The sequence below is a fragment of the Macrobrachium rosenbergii genome, chromosome 25 (assembly GCF_040412425.1).
Source record: "Macrobrachium rosenbergii isolate ZJJX-2024 chromosome 25, ASM4041242v1, whole genome shotgun sequence".
Lineage (NCBI taxonomy): Eukaryota > Metazoa > Arthropoda > Malacostraca > Decapoda > Palaemonidae > Macrobrachium > Macrobrachium rosenbergii.
This window is the reverse complement of record NC_089765.1, coordinates 13,635,181-13,661,742: the sequence shown is the minus strand read 5'-3', so window position 1 is coordinate 13,661,742 and position 26,562 is coordinate 13,635,181. Positions and strand designations below refer to the sequence as shown.

Below are 26,562 nucleotides of genomic sequence, written 5' to 3'. Positions count from 1 at the left end.
TCTCTCTCTCTCTCTCTCTCTCTCAAATAAGATAACATAACAACGGTTTCCGTTCTCATTTCGTCTAGAAATGCGGAGCGCCAGCTTGAAGATTTTTTTGTATATGTATATATATATATATATATATATATATATATATATATATATATATATATATATATATATATATATATATATATATATATATATATATATATATATATATATATATATATATATATATATATATATATATATATATATATATATATATATATATATATATATATATATATATATATATATATATATATATATATATATATATATATATATATATATATATATTATATTATAATATTTCTCATCCACGCTATTAGGCAAGGATTAGCGTTTCCTGTCCATAGCCCTGATGACGTCACTCAAGAACACAGGATTCAGATAGCACATCAACTATCTGCTATAGTACGAAGCTCCGCTTCGCTCCGTGAGGACGTTCGGTCACTCGTGGAATACCTCGAGACATTAGGAATCCTACAAAGAGGTAGTAGGAGTCCTTCACGACGCTGGGAATCCTACAAGGGGTGGAATATTCCGCGGATTAAGAATCCTACGTGCGGGAAAACTTCACAGCATTAGGATTCCTGTGAGGAAGGGTATTTCGAGGCATCACGAATCCTACTAAGAAGAATACTTCACAGCATTACGAATCCTGTGAGGAATATTCCTTCTCAAAATTTGGAATCCTTCGAAGGGACAACAGTGAAGTGATTACCTTCGTCTGATGAAAAAATTCCCCAGATGTGTCTACAGGATGGAGAGACTGATGCTGACATTTCTCCTGGGCGTGTTCTTGTTGGCAGCTGCTGACGCAACAGGTAAGAGTGGCTGACCTACATCAGCATTTTATGTTTTCTGTCTTTTAATTCCTTTTCAGGAGGATTTTCCACTAAACTGAAGTGACTCACTACTTGGCAACCGCACGTTACAATGTTGGTAACGCTCCTAAAGACTGATAAAAAAAAACGGGGGCGTGGCTTTACGATTTTAGGGGGTAATATATCTCAGTTGTTTTGTTTTGTTTTGTCTTTATTTTGGGGCCATAAAATTCCAATAACACTCATGCAGTCAGGTTTATCAAACACTAAAGGTCTAGCAATCAAATTTCTAGTTTCTCAGAAACAATCGGATCCCATGACTCGAATCGGTCATCAAGAAGATAACGATGAATTTTCAGTGTTACAGTCTTCTAAGTAACCTCATTTCACTTCAAACGCACTTTTTTGGGGGTTTTCCAATTGTTATCATCATGAACTCTGACCTTCTAAGACGAGGGACTAGATTTGAGTCTTGTGTGTCGAATAGCACAAGTCTTTTCCATATTTGGTCAATATGTAAACCCGTTCTTCAGAGCTGACAGGATGCAGATGATAAGATTTCTTGGTGATTTTGTAATTCTTCTTTTCAAGTTTACTTGTTCACCAACACATCAACAAAAACTGGAGAGTACATCTTATTGATATATATTTGTTCAATCGTTTGTTAGTATATATTATTATTATTATTATTTCTATTATTATTATTATTATTATTATTATTATTATTATTATGTCCATCACAGTCATCCTATTCGACTGGGTGGTTTTTATAGGGTGGGGTTCTGGGTTGCATCCTGCCTCCTTAGGAGTCCATCACTTTTCTCACAATGTGCGCTGTTTCTAGTAGCACACTCTTCTGCATGAGTCCTGGAGCTACTTCGGCATCTAGTTTTTCCAGATTCCTTTTCAGGAATCTTGGGATCATGCCTAGTGTTCCTATGATTATGGGTGCAATTTCCATTGGCCTATTCCATGTCCTTCTTCTTTCGTTTTTCAGGTCTTGATACTTATAATTTTTTTTCTCTTTCTTTCTCATCTACTCTGATGTCCAATGGTATTGCCACATCAATGAGTGATACTTTCTTCTTGATTTTATCAATCAACGTCACGCCTGGTCTATTGGTTCTGATACCATAGTCCCAGAGGATCTTTGCCTGATTGTTTTCTCTTGCTCCCTCAGGTTGGTGTTCGTACCACTTATTACTGCAAGCTAGCTGGTGTTTCTCGCACAGGCTCCAGTGGAGGGCTTTTGCTACTGAATCATGCCTCTTTTTGTACTGGTTCTGTGCTGTGCAAGTGCCGGACATTCGCTTGCTGTGTGGTTTACGGTCTCGTCTTTCATATTGCATCTCCTGCATATGGGTGAGATGTTATTCCCATCTATTGTTCTTTGGACATACCTGGTTCTTAGGGTCTGATCTTGTGCCACCGTTAGCATTCCTTCTGTTTCCTTCTTGAGTTCTCCCCTCTGTAGCCATTGCCATGTTTCATCGCTGGCCAGATCTTTTGTCTGTCTCATGTACTGTCCGAGCATTAGTTTGTTGTGCCATTCCTCCGTTCTGTTTTTCATTCTCCTGTCTCTATATATTTCTGGGTCTTTATCTACTTTTATCAGTCCCTCTTCCCATGCACTCCCTAGCCGCTCGTCTTCACTGGTTTTCAGATATTGCCCCAGTGCTCTGCTCTCGATGTTGACGCAGTCCTCTATGCTTAGTAGCCCTCTCCCCCCTTCCTTTTGTGTTATGTATAGTCTGTCTGTATTTGCTCTTGGGTGTAGTACTTTGTGTATTGTCTTGTGTGTCCTAGTTTTCTGGTCTATGCTGCGTAGTTCAGCCTTCGTCCAGTCCACTACTCCTGCGCTGTATCCGATTACTGGTACTGCCCATGTGTTTATGGCTTTCGTCATGTTTCCGGCGTTGAGTTTCGACTTGAGCATCGCCTTAAGTCTCTGCATATATTCTCTCCTGATCGTGTCCTTCATCTCTTGGTGTTTCATGTCCTCTCATTCTATTATTCCCAGGTATTTGTATCCTGTCTCATCTATATGTTTGATGCCATTCCCGTCTGGTAGCTTTATCCCTTCTGTCGTTGTTACTTTTCCTTTTTGTATGTTTAACAAGACGCATTTTTCTACTCCAAACTCCATCCTGATGTCCCCAGATACAATCCTTACGGTCTGGATTAGGGTATCTATTTCCTTGATGCTCTTACCATTCAGCTTGATGTCGTCCATGAACATCAGATGGTTAATTCTGTTGCCTCCTTTCTTGAGTTGGTACCCAGCATCCATCTTCTGCAGTACTTTTGTCATGGGAATCATGGCTACTACGATGAGTAGTGGGGGCAGTGTGTTGCCTTGAAAGATCCCTCTCCTGATGTTAACCTCTGCTAGTCTTATCCCAGAGCTTGTAAGTACTGTATTCCAATTGCACATTGTATTTTTAAGGAAGCTGGAGGTGTTTTCTTCAGGCATTCTATTAGCCGCGTGTGCAGTATCATGTCGAAGGCTTTCTTGTAGTCAGTCCATGCCATGCTTAGGTTGGTTCTCCTTCTCTTACTATTCTTCATTACCATTTTGTCTAATAAGAGCTGGTCTTTTGTGCCCCTACACTTCCTTCTGCAGCCTTTCTGTATTATTATTATTATTATTATTATTATTATTATTATTATTATTATTATTATTATTATTATTATTATTATTATATTATTATCATTATTATTATTATTATTATTATTATTATTATTATTATTCAGAAGATGGACCCTATTCACATGGAATAAGCCCACCAAAAGGGGCCGTCAACTTGAAATTCAGGCTTCCAAGGAATATTATGGAATTCATTTGAAATATAACAGAACGTAAAATGAAACGCAGAAAGAGGAGATCGCTTACTAGAAAAGAAAAAATAAATGAGCAAATTCATAAATAGATTGATGAAAATATAAGTTAATTAAAAAATTCAAGAGAACTGCTTTAGGGTAGGAATGCATTGCACCTTCGCCTGAGCTTTTGAGGTTCAAATTGCAAAACATCCTCATCAGGGAGACTGGTCCACAGTCCAGCTGTGCAAGGAAAAAAGGGCCTCTGGAACTGAGGAGTTGGACAGCGAGGCTGAGGCTACTTCTTAAGAGAGACTCGCGTCGCCATGAAAAAGCCAAGGGATTTTCCACGATGAATGGGAAGCCATTAATAATATCAGAAAGTCGTCTTCAGTATTACTCCTAATTATTGGTTAGATGTTAAGATGTGTTATCATTATTTCTTTGCAGTTTCTTCCATTAGGACGATTTATGAAGGTGATTCGACCACTTTTTCTCTTCCCAAGAACGAAAAGTATGTGGTGCTTGCCGTGAAGTCTGCTGAGGCTCCCAAAATCACATACCAGTGTAATGCTCCTGGAAGAGTACTAAAACGTGGTACCTGTAACGAATGTTACAGGGAACCTCACTGGTTCGCATTTCTCACGGTTACTGAGAAGGTAGGGTGAAGAAAATGACTGAATACATTTATTACAATATATATATATATATATATATATATATATATATATATATATATATATATATATATATATATATGTATATGTATATATATATATATATATATATATATATATATATATATATATATATATATATATATATGTATATATATATATTATATACATGTGTGTGTGTGTATTTGCACAAGTATATATGTAAACATGTGTATATGCTGGTGATAGATACATAGACTTATGTGTCTGCAACTGAAATTGTTATGTAAGCAATTCTTAATTTATCAGTTCATTAATATCCTGAGAGACGAAGAAAAAATAGAATGAAAAACTTAAAATTCTCAGCTCCTGGAATTACAAATGACAATGAAATATATATTTTTTCAGTGGATACACAGTGTCGGCTCAGATATAAGTTGGTTTCCGGAAAATGTAGGATCTTCTCAAGCGAGATACCTTTCTGTAAAAAGCAGAGGCAGTTCACCAGTCGATCTCCAGTTGTTTACTCTTCCTTTGAAAGACCGTGAGTTTTCGGTTTTGGTATCCTTTCCTGTATTGTTTAATAACAGACACTCTAAAACCTAATAATAACGAAAACTATTTTTCTACTGATATGAAAAGCATTTTATAACTTTTTCGAGTTGTGCCTCTTTTGAAAGGCGTGTCTAAAATCCGAAATTTGACGTTTGGACCAAAGGGAATTGTTTCCCTCCTACTGAGATTTTACATAACTACTCATGATTTTACCTAGCAAAGATCAGCAGTTCTAAACTTACTTGTAATGTCAGTCGCACTTTGGGAATAATACCTAGTTTATGCAATTTTTTTTAAGGTTCTTTAACTTCTTTTGCTTTGAACATATGTTAAGCAGCCACCGAAACAACTCGTCATTTTGTGGTTTCAAAAATTCAAGGGAGTCTTGTAACATTATATATATATATATATATATATATATATATATATATATATATATATATATATATATATATATATATATATATATATATATTATTCCGCAGATGAGGTAATGACGGTGCCTGGTGGGAGAAGTGCAGATCTCACACTTCCAGACAAACCAGAGGTGTGGGTGGCCCTTACGAACTACCAGGAGACCGAAGTTTCATATACTGCCAGTTTGTATCATGGCACCAAACTCACTGAGAAAATTCACCAAGAAGAACCCGAAATAGGATGGTCCGTGTTTTGGATTTATGAAGATGTAAGTCATTTATGATTTAGCGTGTAGCTTTATAAACTAGTATGAAAAATCTCAGTAAAGTATTCACGAAAGCAGTGGGTGTATTATTATGATTTACACAAATGCTGAATAAGTTCACTCTTTTTTTGTCCACTCATATCCATACCGAACTGAGTACTTTTTAGATTCCGGTTTTTTTACAATGATGATGAAGCTTAGAAAATAACTTAAAATAGTGTAATAATTTTTTTTTTATTCAGGACACCTTTGACGGGGCAAACTACGACCCTCTGAGCGAGAGTGGACTGACAGGACGTCGTTTGGAAATGCATAGTGACAACTCTCTCAAGTACCAAGTATTTCCGATGCCTTTAGAGCCAACTAGTATGTATACCTTAAGTCTCAATAACGTTCAGAGGAATATAAAATTAACAACACCGAAGTAGGTACTACAAGATCAAATAAAATATATGTATGTATATATATTTACATATGTATATATATATATATATATATATATATATATATATATATATATATATATATATATATATATATATATATATATATATATATATATATATATATATATATATATATATATATATATATATATATATATATATATATATATATATATATATATATATATATATATGCTTTTATGTCACTAAATAGCGCGTGACAATATATTCGGCCAAGGCCACGGAAAAAATAAAAGAAGAGTACCAAGCGCTTTCGTGTGCTTTCAGCACATTTTCGAGGTACAATGCTAAAACACGGAGAATATCTGACAAAGTAAACATAAAAGTTGAAAGAGCGTAAACACAAATATCCAAGATCCGGTTAAAACTAACACAGCAGGTATAGAAGAGCTCAACAGGTGATTAAAATGAACCAATCTTACGAATCTCTTTAACAACAAGTGCCTAGTTTGAACATAGCCTGGCTTACATTCAGTGAGTCACCGTGATATTTAACCAAAACAGATTCAGTAACATTTTTACGAGTTTTCTTGTTACAATATAAAACAGCTTTTGCCCTCTCCCCATGAATCATATGATTAAAATTATTAATGTTTTTACCTACTGTAATGTGTTTACTTTGTTGGATATTCTCAGTGTATTTTAGCATTGTACCTCGAAAATGTGTTGAAAGAACACGAAAGCGCTTGGTACTCCTTTTATTTTTCCTGTGGCCTTGGCTAAATATATATATATATATATATATATATATATATATATATATATATATATATATATATATATATATATATATATATATATATATATATATATATATATATATATATATATTAACTTTGTCACATACACAATTGTTCTGTGCATTAGTAGAATTACTAAAAGGACCTCATTTAAACTGGATGGTATCTAAAGGAGTATTTTATTCATAAAAAGTTACAAGCTTTCTTGGACAAACAGTCCACATTATCAAGTATCCGTACAATGAGCAGACGCGTAGTCCAGCTGTATTTATATCTGTGTGCTGGGTACTTTTAATCCTATAATCGCCTAGCTCCTCCTGTGTGACCCCCACCCCCTCGTGACCTTGGTCTTTCTCTGATCCCTCCTTCCAGGTGTCCGTTTTCCGTGCGTTCTTTTGCGTTTTTCCTGGATTACCTGAGGGAGAGTTTTAGGAGATTAGGCTACCCTAAGTATTGGTGGGAGTGGGCACACATCAAAGCAAGGAAAAACTATTTTGGGGAGAGGGAAAGGATAGAAAAGGAACATTTGGTAGGAAAGAAAATAATTAGTCCCGGACAACAACTCTATTGCAGCCATCAACAGGAAGCTAAATAATTTCAAATTGATAGGCAGCTACAAAAACACCATTAGGAATAAAATAGTTAGAAACAAAAAGTCGGTAGAGGGAAGAGATTAGAGGGGGTTATATATGGCAGCGTGTCTAGACTGCGAAGAAGGGTACTATGGCGAAACTGGCAAATCATGTACAGAGCGAAGCAAACAACATCTGCAGAACATGAGGCATTATAATCAGACGTCGGCAGTTGCCAAACACTGTTGGGAAAATGATCACAGAATACACTGGGAAAATATGAGTTTTCTGTACAGGAACACCAACAAAATATCTAGAATGGTTGTAGAGAACGCCTTCGTAACTTGTGCCAACAACATGATGGCAGGGAACACCGGAAACGGCTTTGAAGACAGCATATCTAGAAAAATCGTAAACTCTACAGTAGCAAGGTCACGAGGGGGTGGGGGTCACGCAGGAGGAGCTAGGCGATTATAGGATTAAAAGTACCCAGCACACAGATATAAATACAGCTGGACTACGCGTCTGCTCATTGTACGGATACTTGATAATGTGGACTGTTTGTCCAAGAAAGCTTGTAACTTTTTATGAATAAAAACTCCGTTAGATACCACCCAGTTTGAATGAGGTCCTTTCAGTAATATATATATATATATATATATATATATATATATATATATATATATATATATATATATATATATATATACATATATATATATATATATATATATATATATATATATATATATATATATATGTATATATTTATATATATATATATATATATATATATATATATATATATATATATATATATATGTTTATATACAAGTATGCATTATAAGTGTGTGCATGTTCCTGTTCGTGTGTGTAGAAAAATAAATTACACCAATAGTACAAGTAACAGTGGTTAGTCATTTTGCTTAATAACCATAACCAACTGAAAATGTAGATAGCTTTCTTGACAGGAAATTATCATCATTTTATGGATACATACTCTGATAAATGAGAAGTCTATTACCTCATTTAATAACACACACATTCCAGGTCACCTGAGACAATTCCAACTCACCTGAGACACATTCTCTCACCTGAGACACATTCCTGTTCAACTGAGATACTTTCCAATTCACCTGAGGCTCATTACTACTCGACTGAGACGCATCCCAACACATTCCAGGTCACCTGAGACAATTCCAACTCACCTGAGACACATTCCTGTTCAACTGAGATACTTTCCAATTCACCTGAGGCTCATTACTACTCGACTGAGACGCATCCCAACTCACCTGAAACACATTCCAACTCACCCAAGACGCATTCCAACTCAGCTGAGAAGCACTACTAAGATTTCATTCATTGATCCCACTTTCTTGCATCTCCACTTTTTGAGAGGTTGTAAATCACTCCAAATCGAAACGCACTTTACCCTTTAGAGGTCAAAAGAAACATTATTCAAATTCTGATGAATAACCAACTATTAATATAACGAAATCTACCTACAGATGCAAACAAGAAGGCCAAACCCCGCATGGGCCCAAGGAAAGTCATATTTGTTGTGACAGCGTTCTTCAGCCTTGTTTTTGGTGGTTCTTACCTCGCCTACAGGTACCGCCTCAGGAGATACGCCAGAAGGTCACATGGAGGTAATTGCGTCTGGTGGCCACAATACCTTCTTGACAATTTGCTAATGGCATCTTTCTTAGATAGTGACCAGCAATGGTTTTCGGGGGTAGTTATCTAAGACTAATATTTCATGGGGGGGGGCATATCTTTATGATATCTACAGTCTTTTGGTTATGTTTTTGCGGTCATCAGCAACTGGCTTGCACTAAACACACCGCAAAGGTGGCTACGTACCGGCTGAAAACCCTTGGGAGTCAATATCTAGGAAAGATCTGACTAATGCTCTCAAGAGTTGTGGTAGATCTGAGAAGCAACCGTCAGTTTCCATTCCAAGCTCACGTTCTTCTTTAAGATCGTGACTACAATAGTTTAACTGTAGAACTTTAGTTTGAGAATGTCATAGCATTTCTGTGATGGAGAGGAATCTCAGCTTGATGAACTAACTCTACGTAAAAGTAAAATACATTCCTCTATCAGATATATACGAGATATTCATTGTAGACCTGGAAACATAGTGGTATAAGCCCAAGCGTCACGGCAAAGGGTCAGTTTCTAAGTGGCAGCAAGAACAATGCATAGGTCTAATTTGGGTCTAATTATCTTAACAGTCGACTCTTTCTCTGAATATCTCCCCCTTTAAATTTCCAAATGAATTTAATACTTTTATATGATAATTGTCATCCATCTCCCAGGTCCTGTGCAGATGTAAATGGCCGCTAGGCGGTGTGACCAGACCACATTTGCCTGAAGAAACTGAGAACCCTATTTACGGTCTACCACGGCTCCAAAGACCATGGCGATGAACTGACGTGGAAAAACATCTAGATCCTGTTGTTGTTGTAGAGTTGCTAAAGAGGCCTTTTAACCAGATGGATCTTTGGCTGGAAAGCCCTGTATTGGTTGCATGTAAACACATGTTATATAGATATACTGTTTAAGATATACAGGATTGTGTACTTAACTCTTGGAGATTTTGAACATTTTCTGATTTTATTGTATTTCACATCACTGTTAACCTCTACCTTTGTACCTCGGATATGAAATAAAGGGTAAAAAGATAAATGATAATATTTACATTTCCTCGAAGTATTTATAGCCAAAAATAGTCCAAGTAATACTGCTATTACTTCCAATAATAATAATAATAATAATAATAAATAATAATAATAATAATAATAATAATAATAATAATAATAATAATAATAATAATAATAATAATAATAAAATTATGAATGCAGCAGTGATCATGCATCGCTTTCTCAATAAAGCCACCCTTTCTTATAATAAAATGGGTTCATGTTAAGTAGGACGCTAAATATATGACCCACATCAGGATATCCTTTTGGGATGCTCATCGTTTGTGCCCTTAGCTCTTCTAGAAATCCGTGGCAACAGCTTCAAGATTATGCCAAATTATCATTCTTCAATCGTTCTTTTATATATACATACATATATATCTTCATATGTGTGTGTGTGTGTGTATATATATATATATATATATATATATATATATATATATATATATATATATATATATATATATATATATATATATATATATATATATATATATATATATATATATACATTACAGCGTTTCCTAACGACGCCATTGGGCAAAGAATAACATTTCCTGTTTACCGCCCTGATAACGTCACTCAAAAACACAGGAATTCAGATAGCATATCAAATCTCTTGGCTGCAGTAGCAAGCTTCGCTTGGCTCCTTGAGGACGTTCGGTGATTCGAGGACTACCTTGAGGCATTAGGAACCCTACAAAGAGGCATTAGGAGTCCTTCACGACGCTGAGAATCCTACAAGAGTGGAATATTTCGCGGATTAAGAATCTTACACGCAGGAAAACGTCGCAAAATTAGGAATCCTTGGAGGAGGAAAACTTCACACCATTAGGATTCCTGTGAGGAAGGTACTTCGAAGCATCACGAATCCTACTAAGAAGAATACTTCGCGGCATTAGGAACCCTGTGAGGAATATTCCTTCTCGAAATTAGGAATCCTTCGAAGGGAGAGCAGTGAAGTGATCACCTCCGTCTGAAGAAAAAATTCCCCCGGGGCATCTACATGATGGAGAGACTGGTGCTGACATTCCTCCTGGGCGTGTCCTTGTCGGCAGCTGTTGACACAGGTAATAATGGCTGACAAATGTCAGCGTTTCATGTTTTATCCATTTGAACTTTTTTTCAGAAAGACTTTCCCCTAAAGTGAAATTATTCACCATATGGCAACAGCACGTTACCACGTTTGTAACACTCTTAAAGACTTTGATAAAAAAAAAAAAAGTGCGTGGGGGCCTGGCTTTACGAAATTTTGGGGTAATGTATCTCAATTGTTTTTTTATATAGATATTCTGAAGTCATAAAATTCCAATACTACGTTTGCAGTCAGGTTTATCAGACACTAAAACCTCTGTTTTCCGTGACTCGAGTCACACAATCGTAAGATAATTACGAAGTTTCAGTTTGACGATCTTCTAAATCGAGTCACACAATCGTAAGATAATTACGAAGTTTCAGTTTGACGATCTTCTAAAACTCATTTCACTTCAGATGAACTTTTGGGGGGGTTTTCCAATTGTTATCATCACGAACTCCGACTGTGAATAAGAGGGACGAGATTTAATTGTTGTGTGACGAATAGTTCAGAACTTATTTCATATTTGGTGGCGATCTAAACCCTCTCTGCGGCCATTACAGGATGCAGCCGATAAGATTTCCTGCTGCCTTTGTAATTCGCCTTTTCGAGTTTACTCCTTAACTAACATATCAACAAAAACTGCAGAGTGCATATATCGATTTAAATTTGTTTGTTCAATCGTTTGTAAGTATACATTGTTATTATTATTGTCGTTAATAAGACGAATCCTATTCATATGGAACAATCCCACCGAAGGGGCCACTGACTTGAAATTCAAGCTTCCAAGGAATATTACGGCTGAAAGAAGCAGAACGTAACAGGAAATACTGAAAGAAGAAATCGGTTATTAGAGAAAAAAAATAAATTAGCAAATTCATAAATAGATATAAGAAAGTATAAGTTAATTGTAAAATTGTTTTAGGGTAGTAATGCATTGCATCTTCGCTTGAACTTTCGAGGTTCCAGTTGCACAAAATCTTCATCAGGGAGACTGGTCCACAGTCCAGCTGTACGAGGAATAAAGGGCCTCTAGAACTGAGGAGTTGGACAGCGAGGTTGTGGCTACTTCTTAAGAGAGATTCGCTTAGTCATGAAAAAGCCAAGGGATTTTCCACGATGAATGGGAAGCCATTAATCACAACAGAAAGTAATCTTCAAAATTATTCTTAATTATTGATATGATGTTAAGATGTGTTATCATTATCTCATTGCAGTCTCTTTCGTAAGGAGAATTTTTCCAGGTGATTCGGTCCGTTTTGCCCTTCCTGAGGGCGAAACTTGCATTCTGGCCATGAAGTCTGCCGAGGATCCCAGTTTCAGCTACAAATACTACTTTGAAGGAAAAAAAATGATAAGTAATGTTTGCGACAAGTGTTTCAGTGGATCACTCTGGGTTCCATATCTCATGATTACGGAAAAGGTGAGTTGGAAATAACGATTGATGACATTTGTACTTATACATACAGACACACAAATATATTTACACATATATATATACATATGTGTGTGTGTGTGCTCGTGTTTGCTTATATATATATATATATATATATATATATATATATATATATATATATATATATATATATATATATATATATATATATATATATTTTTGTATATATATACATATATATATATTAAGCATACTCATGACTGCGTCTGTATATATGTATGTAAATAGAAAGATAGATACATACATAGATACACATGTTTGTGTGTCTACAACTATAATTGTCACACAGTGAATTTTTAATTTATCATTCTCCTAATATTTTGTTTCATTTGTACTCGGATTTTGTAAGCCTTTTAACTTAAAGGCCTACAAAATCCGTCTACAAATAAAATAAATTACTTACAGGTTTCAATACTTCGGAGTACTGACATTATTCAAAATTATTTTTCCAGAGAATAAGGCATGTTCATTCCGGTAGCATCGTGTTTCCTGAAAACCTGGGATCTTCGCAAGCAAGACACCTTTCTATAGAAAGCAAAGGCAGTGAAGCAGTCGAACTCCAAGTGTTTACTCTGCCTTTGAAAGGGCGTGAGTTTTCGGTTTTGTTTTCCTTTGCTGTAATGTTTAATAACACACACTCTAAAACCTGATAACAATGAAAATATTTTTCCAATGACATGAAAACCATTTTATAACTTTTTCGAGTTGTACCTCTTTTTAAAGGCTTGTCTAAAATCCGAAATTTGACGTTTGGACCAAAGTGAATTGTTTTCCTCCCACTGAGATTTTACCCAGCAAAGATCAGCAGTTCTAATCTTACTTGTATTGTCAGTCGCTCTTTGGGAATAACACCTGTCCCCAACTGGCTGCCAGCCTAGGGAACAGGAGATCAGCGCCTGCCCTGTGAGCCTACAGAAGCCTAGGAGGACTTTAACTTTAACTTTACATTTTGGTTTGAAATATGTTAAGCAGCCACCGAATCAACTCGTCACTTTGTGGTATAAAAAATTCAAGGGAGGTCTTGTAACATTAAAAAATATATATATAATTTCCTTTTCTCCTCTTCAGGAATGCCATCCTGAGATGCTTCTTAGAATTTTGAAATCTTTATTTATTCCCCAGATGAGTTGGTGGCGATGCCTCGTGGAGGAAGTGTAAATCTCAGCCTTCCAGAAAAAGAAGGGGTGTGGCTGGCCCTTTGGAACGACCAGGAAACCACTGTTTTGGTTGCTTTCAATTTGTATTATGAAACCGAACCCGCTCACGAAACATTCCAAGCAAATGTCGAAAAAGGATGGTTCATTATTCTTATTTATTCTTATGTAAGGCATTTATGATTTAGCGTGAAGCTTTTCAAACTAGTATGAAAAATCTCGGTAAAGTATTCATGAAAGCAGTTGCTGTATTGTTATGATTTACATAAAAGCTGAATAAAATAACTTTTTTGACCACTTATATTCATACCGAATAAAGTGCATTCTAAATTCTGGTATTTTACAAAGATGATGAAGCTTTATAACTTAAAATAGTGCGATGATTTTCTTTTGCTTTTATTCAGAAAATCGTTTACGGGGGGAACCTTCACAATCTGAAGAAGCATGGACTAAAAGGACGCCGTTTGGAATGGTATAATCCCAGTTCTCTCAAGTACCAATTATTCTCGATGCCTTTAGACCCAAAGGGTATGTATATCCCAAGTATTAAGCACGTTCAGATGAATACACAGTTAACAACACCAAACTAGGTATTACAAAATCAAATAAAATAATATATATGTATATATATACATACATATATATACAGTATATACATATATATATATGTATATATACATAGGTATATATACAGTATATATATATATATATATATATATATATATATATATATATATATGTATATATATATATATATATATATATATATATATATATATATATATATATATATATATATATATGTATATATGTATGTATGTATAAATATATATATATATATATATATATATATATATATATATATATGTATATGTATATTTATATATATATATATATATGTATATATAAATATATATACATATGTATATATAAATATATATACATATGTATATATATAGTGAATATATACTGTATATATATATATACATATATATATGTATATATATATATATATATATATATATATATATATATATATATATATATAGATATATATATATATATATATATATATATATATATATATATATATATATATATATATATATATATATATATGTTTATATACAAATATGCATTTTTATAAGTGAGTGCATGTTCGTCTTTGTGTGTGTGGAAAAACTGGTTAGTCATTTTTTGCTTAATAATCATAAATAACTAAAGATGTAGACATTTTTCTTAACAGGAAATTATCATTTTTATGAATATATACTCTGATAAATAAGAAGTCTATTACCTCATTTAATAATAGTTCACCTGAGACATATTCCAACTCAACTGAGACACATACCATCTCAACTGAGACACATTCCAACTCACCTGAGACACATTCCAACACATTCCAATTCTGCTGAGACACACTCCAACACAACTGAGGTACATTTCAGCTCAGATGCGGCACATTTCATCTCAACTGAGACACATTACAACTCACCTGAGGCACGTTCCGGCTCAACTGAGACACATTTCAACTCAACTGAGATACATTCCAATTCACCTGAACCTCATTCCTACTCGACTGAGACGCATTCCAACTCAACTGAGACGCATTCCAACTGACCTGAGACGCAATCCAACTCACCCAAGACACATTCCAACTCAGCTGAGAAGCACTACTAAGATTTCATTCATTGATCCCACTTTCTTGCATCTCCACATTTTGAGAGGTTGTAAATCAATCCAAATCGAAATGCACTTTACCCTTTAGAGGTCAAAAGAAACATTATTCAGATTCTGATGAATAACCAAATATTAATATAACGGAAACCAGTTACAGAAGCGAACGAGGAGGCCTCATCCAACATAGGCCTAACGATCGTCTTACCTGTTGTGGTGTCGTTGGTTCTGCTTCTTCTTCTTCTTCTTGGTGCGTCTTACCTTGGCTACAGGTTCGGCCGCAAGAGAAACACCACAGGGTCGAGTGAAGGTAATTGCTTCTGGTGGCCATAATACCCTCTTGACAAAAGGTTAATGGCATCTTTCCTAGATAGTGACCACCAAGGGTTTTCGGGGGTCGTTATCTACGACTAAGACTTCTTGGGGGTCATTATCTTTATGATATTTAAAGCCTTTTGTTTATGTTTTTGCGGTCATCAGCAACTGGCTTGCACTAAACACACCGCAAAGGTGGCTACGTACCGGGTGAAAACCCTTGGGAGTCAATATCTAGGAAGGATCTGACTAATGCTTTCAAGAGTTGTGGTAGATCTGAGAAGCAACCGTCAGTTTCCATTCCAAGCTCACGTTTTTCTTTAAGATCGTGACTACAATAGTTTAACTGTAGAACTTTAGTTTGAGAATATCATAGCATTTCTGTGATGGAGAGGAATCTCAGCTTGATGAACTAACTTCACCTAGAAGTAACAGATATTTCCCCGTCGTAAAAATATGAAATATTCATTGTAGACCTGGAAACATAGTGGTATAAGCCCAAGCGTCACGGCAATGGTTCAGTTTCTAAGTGGCAACACGAACAATGCATAGGTCTAATTTAGGTCTAATTATCTTAACAGTCGACTCTTTCTCTGAATGTCTCCCTCTTTAAATTTCCAAATGAATTTAATAATTTTATATGATAATTGTCATCCATCTCTCAGGTCCTGCGCAGATGGAATTGGCCGCTAGACCAGTTGCTCGAGGTGGTGTGACCAGACCACATTTGACTGAAGAAACTGAGAACCCTATTTACGGTCTACCACGGCTCCAAAGACCATGGCGATGAACTGACGTGGAAAAACATCTAGTTCCTGTTGGTGTTGTAGAGCTGTAAAGAGACCTTTTAACTAAATGGATCTTTGGCTGGAAAGCCCTGTATTGGTTGCATGTAAACACACTTATTATACAGATATACTGTTTAAGATATACAGGACTGTGTACTTAATCTTGAAGCTTTGTACATTTCTGATTTTATTGTATTTCACATCACTTTTAATCTCTACCTCTGTATCTCGGATATGAAATAAAGAGTAAAAAGATAAATGATAATATTTACATTTCCACTAATTATTTATAGCCAAAAATAGTCCAAGTAATACTGATATTACTGCTAATAATAATAATAATAATAATAATAATAATAATAATAATAATAATAATAATAACAATAATAATAATAATGAGTTGTGATACGACATAAACCTACTTTGGAAACGCCACCGATACGGGAAAAAAAGTATATCTGGGTGAGACGCACGTTCAGTGTTCTACAAAGAACACGAAGTTAGAAAATCCAAGTAGAATTTGTATAACAAAGAACAGAAAATTAGGAAAACAAGTGATATTTGTATAAAAAGGCTCATCACTACAAGCCTTGAATCCAGATAGGGGAAGCATGTGAAGAAATCTTTCCTCCCTTAGGGTATTCCAATACACAGGGTGTTTATCCAGTTCCCCCGGTGTGGATGTCTGCTTCCGGACAGATTCCTCTCTTTCAGATAGAGTGGTACGTGGTGGTAGGTTTCTGTTTCCTAATATTAGCAGTTGTGACTTGGACCATCGACAGATGGTCTCTTGTTTGTCAGTTTTCACAACTTGCATTTTAGCAGAGATCTTTCACTTTCTCAATTGATTCCTGATCATCTTTACCTGCCGAGAGCGACCAGATTCGCTGAACAGCAAAAGCACCAATATGAAGTTAATGTGCCTCCCTACTGAGGATTACGTGCAACTGGAACCTCAGAAGTTCAAGCGTCGATGTAATGCACTACTACCATAAAGCAATTCTTGTATTTTTGAACTGAGTTACATTTTTATTTACCTATTGCAACGGATGGGACATCCTTTCCTCGCAACCTCACCCGTTTTTACATTTGTAAAGTAATTGAGAAAGAAATAAAATTTAATTCCAATTACTAATTACTAGAACAGTGTGTGTCCACTCGCCCCTTCATAAACTCTCTCCTTCATTCCACAAGATAGTTAAGCCTAACCCCTCTCTCTGTTCAAGGTGACTACTTTTAAGCCTAATTCCAGTTGACTGTCGTACCTTCTCTTCGTCCAGCAAGGCAAGAGAGGAGCCAAAAAGGGAAAGTTCCCCCCCCCGCTTCATTCTGACCCTCCACGTGGGTTAACTGATGCCATGCGGTCATCATTATAGAAAACGTGACAAAGATTGGCCTTTGCGTCACCTAGTTAGACACCCCAGCGTAATCCCGAAGGTTATTTATAGGCGATGCAACAGAAATCACGAGAGAGACCAGGGCTGAACACCACTGAGGACAGATGTCCTCATCTCGCCTGTCCTTTTGAATCTTCCACGTGTTCGACCCTGGGGCTCGAACCAGTATACTTTGTCGTGGCATTATAATTCCCTCCTCCATCTCCAGCGTCCTATCGAACGAGGACACCGCCATCTTGGCGAAGGTAATGTGCCGGAATAAGGTCTTCTTAGTCAGTCACGATTCCTGTTATTTCTCTGTCTGATATTTCAATTATTTTTCCATTGTGCGATCACCTCCAGTAATTTGTGTTGGAGCATTCAGTGTTAACGTAATTATGCATTAGTGTTGAACTGGGTTATTGGCACCATCTGTGCATTCCTCAGTTTCCCTCTGAGTGTTTTATTATTATTGCAAGTAACCGTCTTGCATATATTTGCAGATAGGCCTCGACTGTGCAATCTCCCGGCCGATCCATGTGCAGTTCCTTCCCACTGCGATGTTCCTAGTCACGAAGACATCGTCAGCCTAGAATATTCATTCTGTGTAGGATTCATTAGTTTAGCAGGCCTTTGTTACTACCTGCCCAGTAATTCGTCATTCTTCTCATCTGTGTTTGTTATGTAAATACAATTAGTTGAGAGAACCCTTGAGTTTACGTAATTTCCCTCACATGAAGAAGGACCTAAGCCATAGATTTCCCCTGTTTTGGCTACGAAGTGTCCTATTATGGAGTCAGATGTGTAATAAATAAAAGGAACTCCCTGCGTTCATCCGTTGCCACCCAGAATCAAGTGAGTATCCCCTGGATGTTCGTAGCACTATCTATTAATTTATTAATTTATCTGTTTTTCTAACAGCTGATCCCCTCTTTCTGGATTTCCTATTGCCTTCTCTTCATTCTTTCGATTAAAAACATTAATATTCTTTATAAGCTCGAATTTCAAGTCAGTGACCCATTTGGTGGGCTTGTTCCATATGAATTGGATTCTTCTTCGGAAATAATAATAATAATAATAATAATAATAATAATAATAATAATAATAATAATAATAATAATAAAAATAATAATAATAATAATAATAATAATAATAATAATAATAATAATAATAATAATAATAATAAAATTATGAATGCAGATGTAACCATGCATTGCTTTTTCAATAGAGCAACTCCTTCTTATAATAAATCGGTTTCATCTTGAGTAGGACGCTAAGTATTCTGATGAGTCACTGCAGTACTTAGGATTTTCCTCAGGGCTGAAGGATCCTCATCAGGATATCCTTTTGGGATGTTCATCGTTTGCGTTCTCAGCTGGTCTAGAAATGCTTGGAAACAGCGTTAAGATTACGCCCAAGTATCATTCTCCAATTGTTCTGTTATTATTAAGTATGTCATCATATTCTTGGGGGAACTGAATTATTCAAAACAATTTTATTTTAATAAGTATAAGACAAACTCAGGATATATATATATATATATATATATATATATATATATATATATATATATATATATATATACTGTATATATATGTATATGTATATATATATATATATATATATATATATATATATATATATATATATATATATATATATATACATACTACAATACTTTTCATCCACGCCATTAGGCAAAGAATAACATTTCCTGTCCGACGTCCTGATGACGCCACTCAAAAACACAGGAATTCAGATAGCATATCAAGTCTCTTCGCTGCAGTAGGAAGCTTCGCTTGGCTCCGTGAGGATGTTCGGTCACTCGTGGAATACCTCGATGCATTAGAAATCCTACAAAGAGGCAGTAGGAGTCCTTCACGACGCTGGGAATCCTACAAGAGTGGAATATTTCGCGGATTAAAAATCCTATACAAAGGAAAACTTTGTAACATTAGGAATCCTTGGAGGAGGAAAACTTCATAGCATTAGGACTCCTGTGAGGAAGGGTACTTCGAGGCATCAGGAATCCTACTAAGAAGAATACTTCGCAGCATTAGGAATCCTGTGAGGAATATTCCTTCTCGAAATTAGGAATCCTTCGAAGGGACAAGTGTGAAGTGATTACCTCCGTCTGAAGAAAAAATTCCCCCGGGGCATCTACGTGATGGAGAGACTGGTGCTGACATTTCTCCTGGGCGTGTTCTTATTGGCAGCTGCTGACGCAATAGGTAAGAATGGCTGACAAATGTCAGCGTTTCATGTTTTCTCTCTTTGAACTTTTTTTCAGAAAGACTTCCCCTAAACTGAAATGACTCACCATATGGCAACAGCACGTTACCACGTTTGTAACACTCTTAAAGACTTTGATTAAAAAAAAAGGGGGGCGGGGGCTGGCTTTACGATTTTTTGGGGTAATGTATCTCAGTTGTTTTTTTATATAGATATTCTGAAGTCATAAAATTCCAATACTACGTTTGCAGTCAGGTTTATCAGACACTAAAACCTCTGTTTTCCGTGACTCAAGCCACACAATCGTAAGATAATTACGAAGTTTCAGTTTGACAATTTTCCAAAACTCATTTCACTTCAAATGCACTTTTTGGGGGTGGGGTGGATTTTCCAATTGTTATCATCATGAACTCCGACTGTGAATAAGAGGGACGAGATTTAATTGTTGTGTGACGAATAGTTCAGAACTTGTTTCATATTTGGTGGCGATCTAAACCCGTTCTTCGGCCATTACAGGATGTAGCCGATAAGATTTCCTGCTGCCTTTGTAATTCGCCTTTTCGAGTTTACTCCTTAACTAACATATCAACAAAAACTGCAGAGTGCATATATCGATTTAAATTTGTTTGTTCAATCGTTTGTAAGTATACATTGTTATTATTATTGTCGTTAATAAGACGAATCCTATTCATATGGAACAATCCCACCGAAGGGGCCATTGACTTGAAATTCAAGCTTCCAAGGAATATTACGGCTGAAAGAAGCAGAACGTAACAGGAAATACTGAAAGAAGAAATCGGTTATTAGAGAAGAAAAAATAAATTAGCAAATTCATAAATAGATATAAGAAAGTATAAGTTAATTAGAAAATTGTTTTAGGGTAGTAATGCATTGCATCTTCGCTTGAACTTTCGAGGTTCCAGTTGCACAAAATCCTCATCAGGGAGACTGGTCCACAGTCCAGCTGTGCGAGGAATAAAGGGCCTCTGGCACTGAGGAGTTGGACAGCGAGGTTGTGGCTACTTCTTAAGAGAGATTCGCTTAGTCATGAAAAAGCCAAGGAATTTTCCACGATGAATGGGAAGCCATTAATAATATCAGAGAGCCGTCTTCAGTATTATTCCTAATTATTGATTAGATGTTCAGATGTGTTGTCATTATTTCTTTGCAGTTTCTTCCATTAGGACGATTTCTGGAGGTGAATCGACCACTTTTTCTCTCCCTGAGAGCAAAACGTTTGTGCTTGCCATGAAGTCTGCTGAGGCTCCCAAAATCAAATACCAATATCATGCCCAAGGAAGACTTATAGGAGATGATAAGTGTGATGATTGTTACCAGGGATCGCTCTGGGTTCCATTTCTCACGATTACAGAAGAGGTGAGTTGAAGAGAATGACTGATGACATTTATAACTGTGTATATATATACTCTATATATATATATATATATATATATATATATATATATATATATATATATATATGACAGAGAGAAAGCTGGTTTTCTGTATATAGTAAATTTATAACCTGTCGTGTCTATAATTATTAAAACGCCAAAAAAGGAATTTTGTTGTCAGTTTCCCATTCAACTTCAAATTTGATGCTAGGCACTAATGCATTTAATTTTGAAAGGAATTCATTGAAACTGCTCCACTTATTATCCCAAAATTTTCAGATATCATCTACACATCTATCCATAGATAGACTTATATATCTACAACTGAAATATTCATGTAAACAGTTCTTAATTCATCAGTTTCATAACATCCTGAGAGACGAACAAAAAATAAAATACCACAATTTATAACCTCACCTCTGCAATGTTCGAACATTAATCAAATATAATTTTGTGTAGGTGTGTGTAATACAAAAATTTAAAACTTAAGCTCTTTCTGAAGTACTATTGGCAATTAAAATGTTATTTTTTCAGGGCATAAAGCGTTACGACTCAGGTACACATTGGTTTCCGGAAAATATAGGATCTTCGCAAGCAAGAAGCCTTTCTATAGAAAGCAAAGGCAGTTCACCAGTCGATCTCCAAGTGTTTACTCTGCCTTTGAAAGAGCGTGAGTTTTCAGTTTTGTTTTCCTTTGCTGTAATGTTTAATAACAGACATTCTAAAACCTGATAACAATGAAAATATTTTTCCTATGACATGAAAACTATTTTATAAATTTTTCGAGTTGTGCCTATTTTTAAAGGCTTGTCTAAAATCCGAAATTTGACGTTTGGACCAAAGTGAATTGTTTGCCTCCCACTGAGATTTTACCCAGCAAAGATCAGCAGCTCTAATCTTACTTGTATTGTCAGTCGCTCTTTGGGAATAACACCTGTCCCCAACTGGCTGCCAGCCTATGAAACAAGAGATCAGCGAATTCCCTATGAGCCTACAGAGGCCCAGGAGGACTTTAACTTTAACTTTACATTTTGGTTTGAAATATGTTAAGCAGCCACCGAAACAACTCGTCATTTTGTGGTTTCAAAAATTCAAGGGGGTCTTGTAACATTAAAAAAATATATATATATTCCTTTTCTCCTCTTCAGGAATGTCATCCTGAGATGCTTCTTACAATTTTGAAATCTTTATTTATTCCCCAGATGAGTTGGTGGCGATGCCTCTTGGAGGAAGTGTAAATATCAGCCTTCCAGAAAAAAAAGAGGTGTGGCTGGCCCTTTGGAACGACCAGGAAACCACTGTTTTAGTTACTTTCAATTTGTATTATGAAACCGAACCCAGTCACGAAACTTTCCCAGCAAATCTCGACAAAGGATGGTTCATTATTCGGATTTTTAAATATGTAAGTCATTTATGATTTAGCGTGTAGCTTTTTAAACTAGTATGAAAAATCTCAGTAAAGTATTCATGAAAGCAGTTGTTGTGTTGTTATGGTTTACATAAAAGCTGAATAAAATAACTTTTTTGTCCACTTATATTCATACCGAATAAAGTACTTTTAAATTCTGATATTTTACAATGATGATGAAGATTTATAACTTAAAATAGTGTGATAATTTTCTTTTGCTTTTATTCAGAAAATCGTTTACGGGGGGAACCTTCACAATCTGATGAAACATGGACTGAAAGGACGCCGTTTGGAATGGTATAATCCCAGTTCTCTCAAGTACCAATTATTCTCGATGCCTTTAGACCCAAAGGGTATGTATATCCCAAGTATTAAGCACGTTCAGATGAATACACAGTTAACAACACCAAACTAGGTATTACAAAATCAAATAAATAATATATATGTATATATACATACATATATATACAGTATGTACATATATACATATATATATATATATATATATATATATATATATATATATATATATATATATATATATATATATATATATATATATCTATCTATATGTGTATAATATATATATATATATATATATATATATATATATATATATATATATATATATATATATATATATATATATATATATATGTGTGTGTGTGTGTGTGTGTGTGTATAAATATAAATATATCTGTGTGCATATATAAATTGTATGTATATACTATATATATATATATATATATATATATATATATATATATATATATATATATATATATATATATATATATATATGTATGTATATTTATATATATACATATATATATATGTATATATAAATATATATACATACGTATATATATAGTGAATATATATATATATATATATATATATATATATATATATATATATATATATATATATATATATATATATACTGTATGTTTATATACAAATATGCATTTTTATAAGTGAGTGCATGTTCGTCTTTGTGTGTGAGGAAAAACTGCATTGCACCAATAGTACAAGTAACACTGGTTAGTCATTTTTTTGCTTAATAATCATAAATAACTAAAGATGTAGAAATTTTTCTTAACAGGAAATTATCATTTTTTTATGAATATATACTCTGATAAATAAGAAGTCTATTACCTCATTTAATAATAGTTCACCTGAGACATATTCCAACTCAACTGAGACACATACCATCTCAACTGAGACACATTCCAACTCACCTGAGACACATTCCAACACATTCCAATTCTGCTGAGACACACTCCAACACAACTGAGGTACATTTCAGCTCAGATGCGGCACATTTCATCTCAACTGAGACACATTACAACTCACCTGAGGCACGTTCCCGGCTCAACTGAGACACATTTCAACTCAACTGAGATACATTCCAATTCACCTGAACCTCATTCCTACTCGACTGAGACGCATTCCAACTCAACTGAGACGCATTCCAACTGACCTGAGACGCAATCCAACTCACCCAAGACACATTCCAACTCAGCTGAGAAGCACTACTAAGAGTTCATTCATTGATCCCACTTTCTTGCATCTCCACATTTTGAGAGGTTGTAGATCAATCCAAATCGAAATGCACTTTACCCTTTAGAGGTCAAAAGAAACATTATTGAAATTCTGATGAATAACCAAATATTAATATAACGGAAACCAGTTACAGAAGCGAACGAGGAGGCCTCATCCAACATAGGCCTAACGATCGTCTTACCTGTTGTGGTGTCGTTGGTTCTGCTTCTTCTTCTTCTTCTTGGTGCGTCTTACCTTGGCTACAGGTTCTACCGCAAGAGAAACACCACAGGGTCGAGTGAAGGTAATTGCTTCTGGAGGCCATAATACCCTCTTGACAAAAGGCTAATGGCAACTTTCCTAGATAGTGACCACCAATGGTTTTCGGGGGTCGTTATCTACGACTAATATTTCTTGGGGGTCATTATCTTTATGATATTTAAAGCCTTTTGTTTATGTTTTTGCGGTCATCAGCAACTGGCTTGTACTAAACACGCCGCAAGGGTGGCTACGTACCGGGTGAAAACCCTTGGGGATCAATATCTAGGAAAGATCTGACTAATGCTCTCAAGAGTTGTGGTAGATCTGAGAAGCAAATGTCAGTTTCCATTCCAAGCTCACGTTTTTCTTTAAGATCGTGACTACGATAGTTTAACTGTAGAACTTTAGTTTGAGAATATCATAGCATTTCTGTGATGGAGAGGAATCTCAGCTTGATGAACTAACTTCACCTAGAAGTAACAGACATTTCCCCGTCGTAGAAATATGAAATATTCATTGTAGACCTGGAAACATAGTGGTATAAGCCCAAGCGTCACGGCAAAGGTTCAGTTTCTAAGTGGCAACACGAACAATGCATAGGTCTAATTTAGGTCTAATTATCTTAACAGTTGACTCTTTCTCTGAATGTTTCCCTCTTTAAATTTCCAAATGAATTTAATAATTTTATATGATAATTGTCATCCATCTCTCAGGTCCTGCGCAGATGGAATTGGCCGCTAGACCAGTTGCTCGAGGTGGTGTGACCAGACCACATTTGACTGAAGAAACTGAGAACCCTATTTACGGTCTACCACGGCTCCAAAGACCATGGCGATGAACTGACGTGGAAAAACATCGAGTTCCTGTTGTTGTTGTAGAGTTGTAAAGAGACCTTTTAACTGAATGGATCCTTGGCTGGAAAGCCCTGTATTGGTTGCATGTAAACACATATTATATAGATATACTGTTTAAGATATACAGGATTGTGTATTTAATCTTGAAGCTTTGTACATTTCTGATTTAATTGTATCTCGGATATGAAATAAAGGGTAAAAAGATAAATGATAATATTTACATTTCCACTAATTAAATATATCCAAAAATTGTCCAAGTAATACTGATATTACTGCTAATAATAATAATAATAATAATAATAATAATAATAATAATAATAATAATAATAATAATAATAATAATAATAATAATAATAATAATGAGTTGTGATACGACATAAACCTACTTTGGAAACGCCACCGATACGGGAAAAAAAGTATATCTGGGTGAGACGCACGTTCAGTGTTCTACAAAGAACACGAAGTTAGAAAATCCAAGGAGAATTTGTATAACAAAGAACAGAAAATTAGGAAAACAAGTGATATTTGTATAAAAAAGGCTCATCACTACAAGCCTTGAATCCAGATAGGGGAAGCATGTGAAGAAATCTTTCCTCCCTTAGGGTATTCCAATACACAGGGTGTTTATCCAGTTCCCCCGGTGTGGATGTCTGCTTCCGGACAGATTCCTCTCTTTCAGATAGAGTGGTACGTGGTGGTAGGTTTCTGTTTCCTAATATTAGCAGTTGTGACTTGGACCATCGACAGATGGTCTCTTGTTTGTCAGTTTTTCACAACTTGCATTTTAGCAGAGATCTTTCACTTTCTCAATTGATTCCTGATCATCTTTACCTGCCGAGAGCGACCAGATTCGCTGAACAGCAAAAGCACCAATATGAAGTTAATGTGCCTCCCTACTGAGGATTACGTGCAACTGGAACATCAGAAGTTCAAGCGTCGATGTAATGCACTACTACCATAAAGCAATTCTCCT

General features: G+C 35.4%; 3 protein-coding genes across 4 annotated transcripts; all 3 read left to right on the top strand.

Annotated features, from left to right (window-relative positions):
* The first annotated feature begins 441 nt into the window (after window positions 1-441).
* On the top strand, window positions 442-10,040 carry LOC136852127 (uncharacterized). 2 transcript variants are annotated; one of them, XM_067126575.1, is made up of 7 exons: window positions 442-857; window positions 4,128-4,336; window positions 4,742-4,877; window positions 5,374-5,573; window positions 5,813-5,936; window positions 8,858-8,998; window positions 9,671-10,040. In XM_067126575.1, exons 1-7 carry the CDS (start codon window positions 764-766, stop codon window positions 9,685-9,687), a joined length of 921 nt encoding a protein of 306 aa, XP_066982676.1. In that variant the 5' UTR covers window positions 442-763; the 3' UTR covers window positions 9,688-10,040. The 2 variants fall into 2 exon arrangements, with proteins under 2 accessions (XP_066982676.1, XP_066982677.1); XM_067126576.1 differs by lacking the exon at window positions 8,858-8,998 and having other exon boundaries at window positions 616-857; window positions 9,671-9,835.
* A 650-nt stretch (window positions 10,041-10,690) lies between these two features.
* Window positions 10,691-16,745, top strand: LOC136852344 (uncharacterized). Its single transcript, XM_067126918.1, has 7 exons — window positions 10,691-11,124; window positions 12,347-12,552; window positions 13,038-13,173; window positions 13,708-13,907; window positions 14,144-14,267; window positions 15,571-15,726; window positions 16,397-16,745. The coding sequence occupies exons 1-7, from the start codon at window positions 11,061-11,063 to the stop codon at window positions 16,519-16,521; spliced, it is 1,011 nt and encodes a 336-aa protein (XP_066983019.1). The 5' UTR covers window positions 10,691-11,060; the 3' UTR covers window positions 16,522-16,745.
* Window positions 16,746-19,689: 2,944 nt separating this feature from the next.
* On the top strand, window positions 19,690-25,777 carry LOC136852345 (uncharacterized). Its single transcript, XM_067126919.1, has 7 exons — window positions 19,690-20,126; window positions 21,299-21,504; window positions 22,056-22,191; window positions 22,724-22,923; window positions 23,159-23,282; window positions 24,623-24,778; window positions 25,449-25,777. The coding sequence occupies exons 1-7, from the start codon at window positions 20,063-20,065 to the stop codon at window positions 25,571-25,573; spliced, it is 1,011 nt and encodes a 336-aa protein (XP_066983020.1). The 5' UTR covers window positions 19,690-20,062; the 3' UTR covers window positions 25,574-25,777.
* The last annotated feature ends 785 nt before the right edge of the window (window positions 25,778-26,562 follow it).

Coding starts and splice junctions, on each gene's coding strand:
- LOC136852127 (XM_067126575.1), top strand. CDS start 764: ATGAAAAAATTCCCCAGATGTGTCTACAGGATGGAGAGACTGATGCTG. Junction 4,337..4,741: donor TTCTCACGGTTACTGAGAAG/GTAGGGTGAAGA, acceptor ATATTTTTTCAG/TGGATACACAGTGTCGGCTC. Junction 5,937..8,857: donor GATGCCTTTAGAGCCAACTA/GTATGTATACCT, acceptor ATCTACCTACAG/ATGCAAACAAGAAGGCCAAA.
- LOC136852344 (XM_067126918.1), top strand. CDS start 11,061: ATGATGGAGAGACTGGTGCTGACATTCCTCCTGGGCGTGTCCTTGTCG. Junction 14,268..15,570: donor GATGCCTTTAGACCCAAAGG/GTATGTATATCC, acceptor AACGGAAACCAG/TTACAGAAGCGAACGAGGAG. Junction 15,727..16,396: donor CACCACAGGGTCGAGTGAAG/GTAATTGCTTCT, acceptor TCCATCTCTCAG/GTCCTGCGCAGATGGAATTG.
- LOC136852345 (XM_067126919.1), top strand. CDS start 20,063: ATGGAGAGACTGGTGCTGACATTTCTCCTGGGCGTGTTCTTATTGGCA. Junction 22,192..22,723: donor TACTCTGCCTTTGAAAGAGC/GTGAGTTTTCAG, acceptor TTTATTCCCCAG/ATGAGTTGGTGGCGATGCCT. Junction 23,283..24,622: donor GATGCCTTTAGACCCAAAGG/GTATGTATATCC, acceptor AACGGAAACCAG/TTACAGAAGCGAACGAGGAG.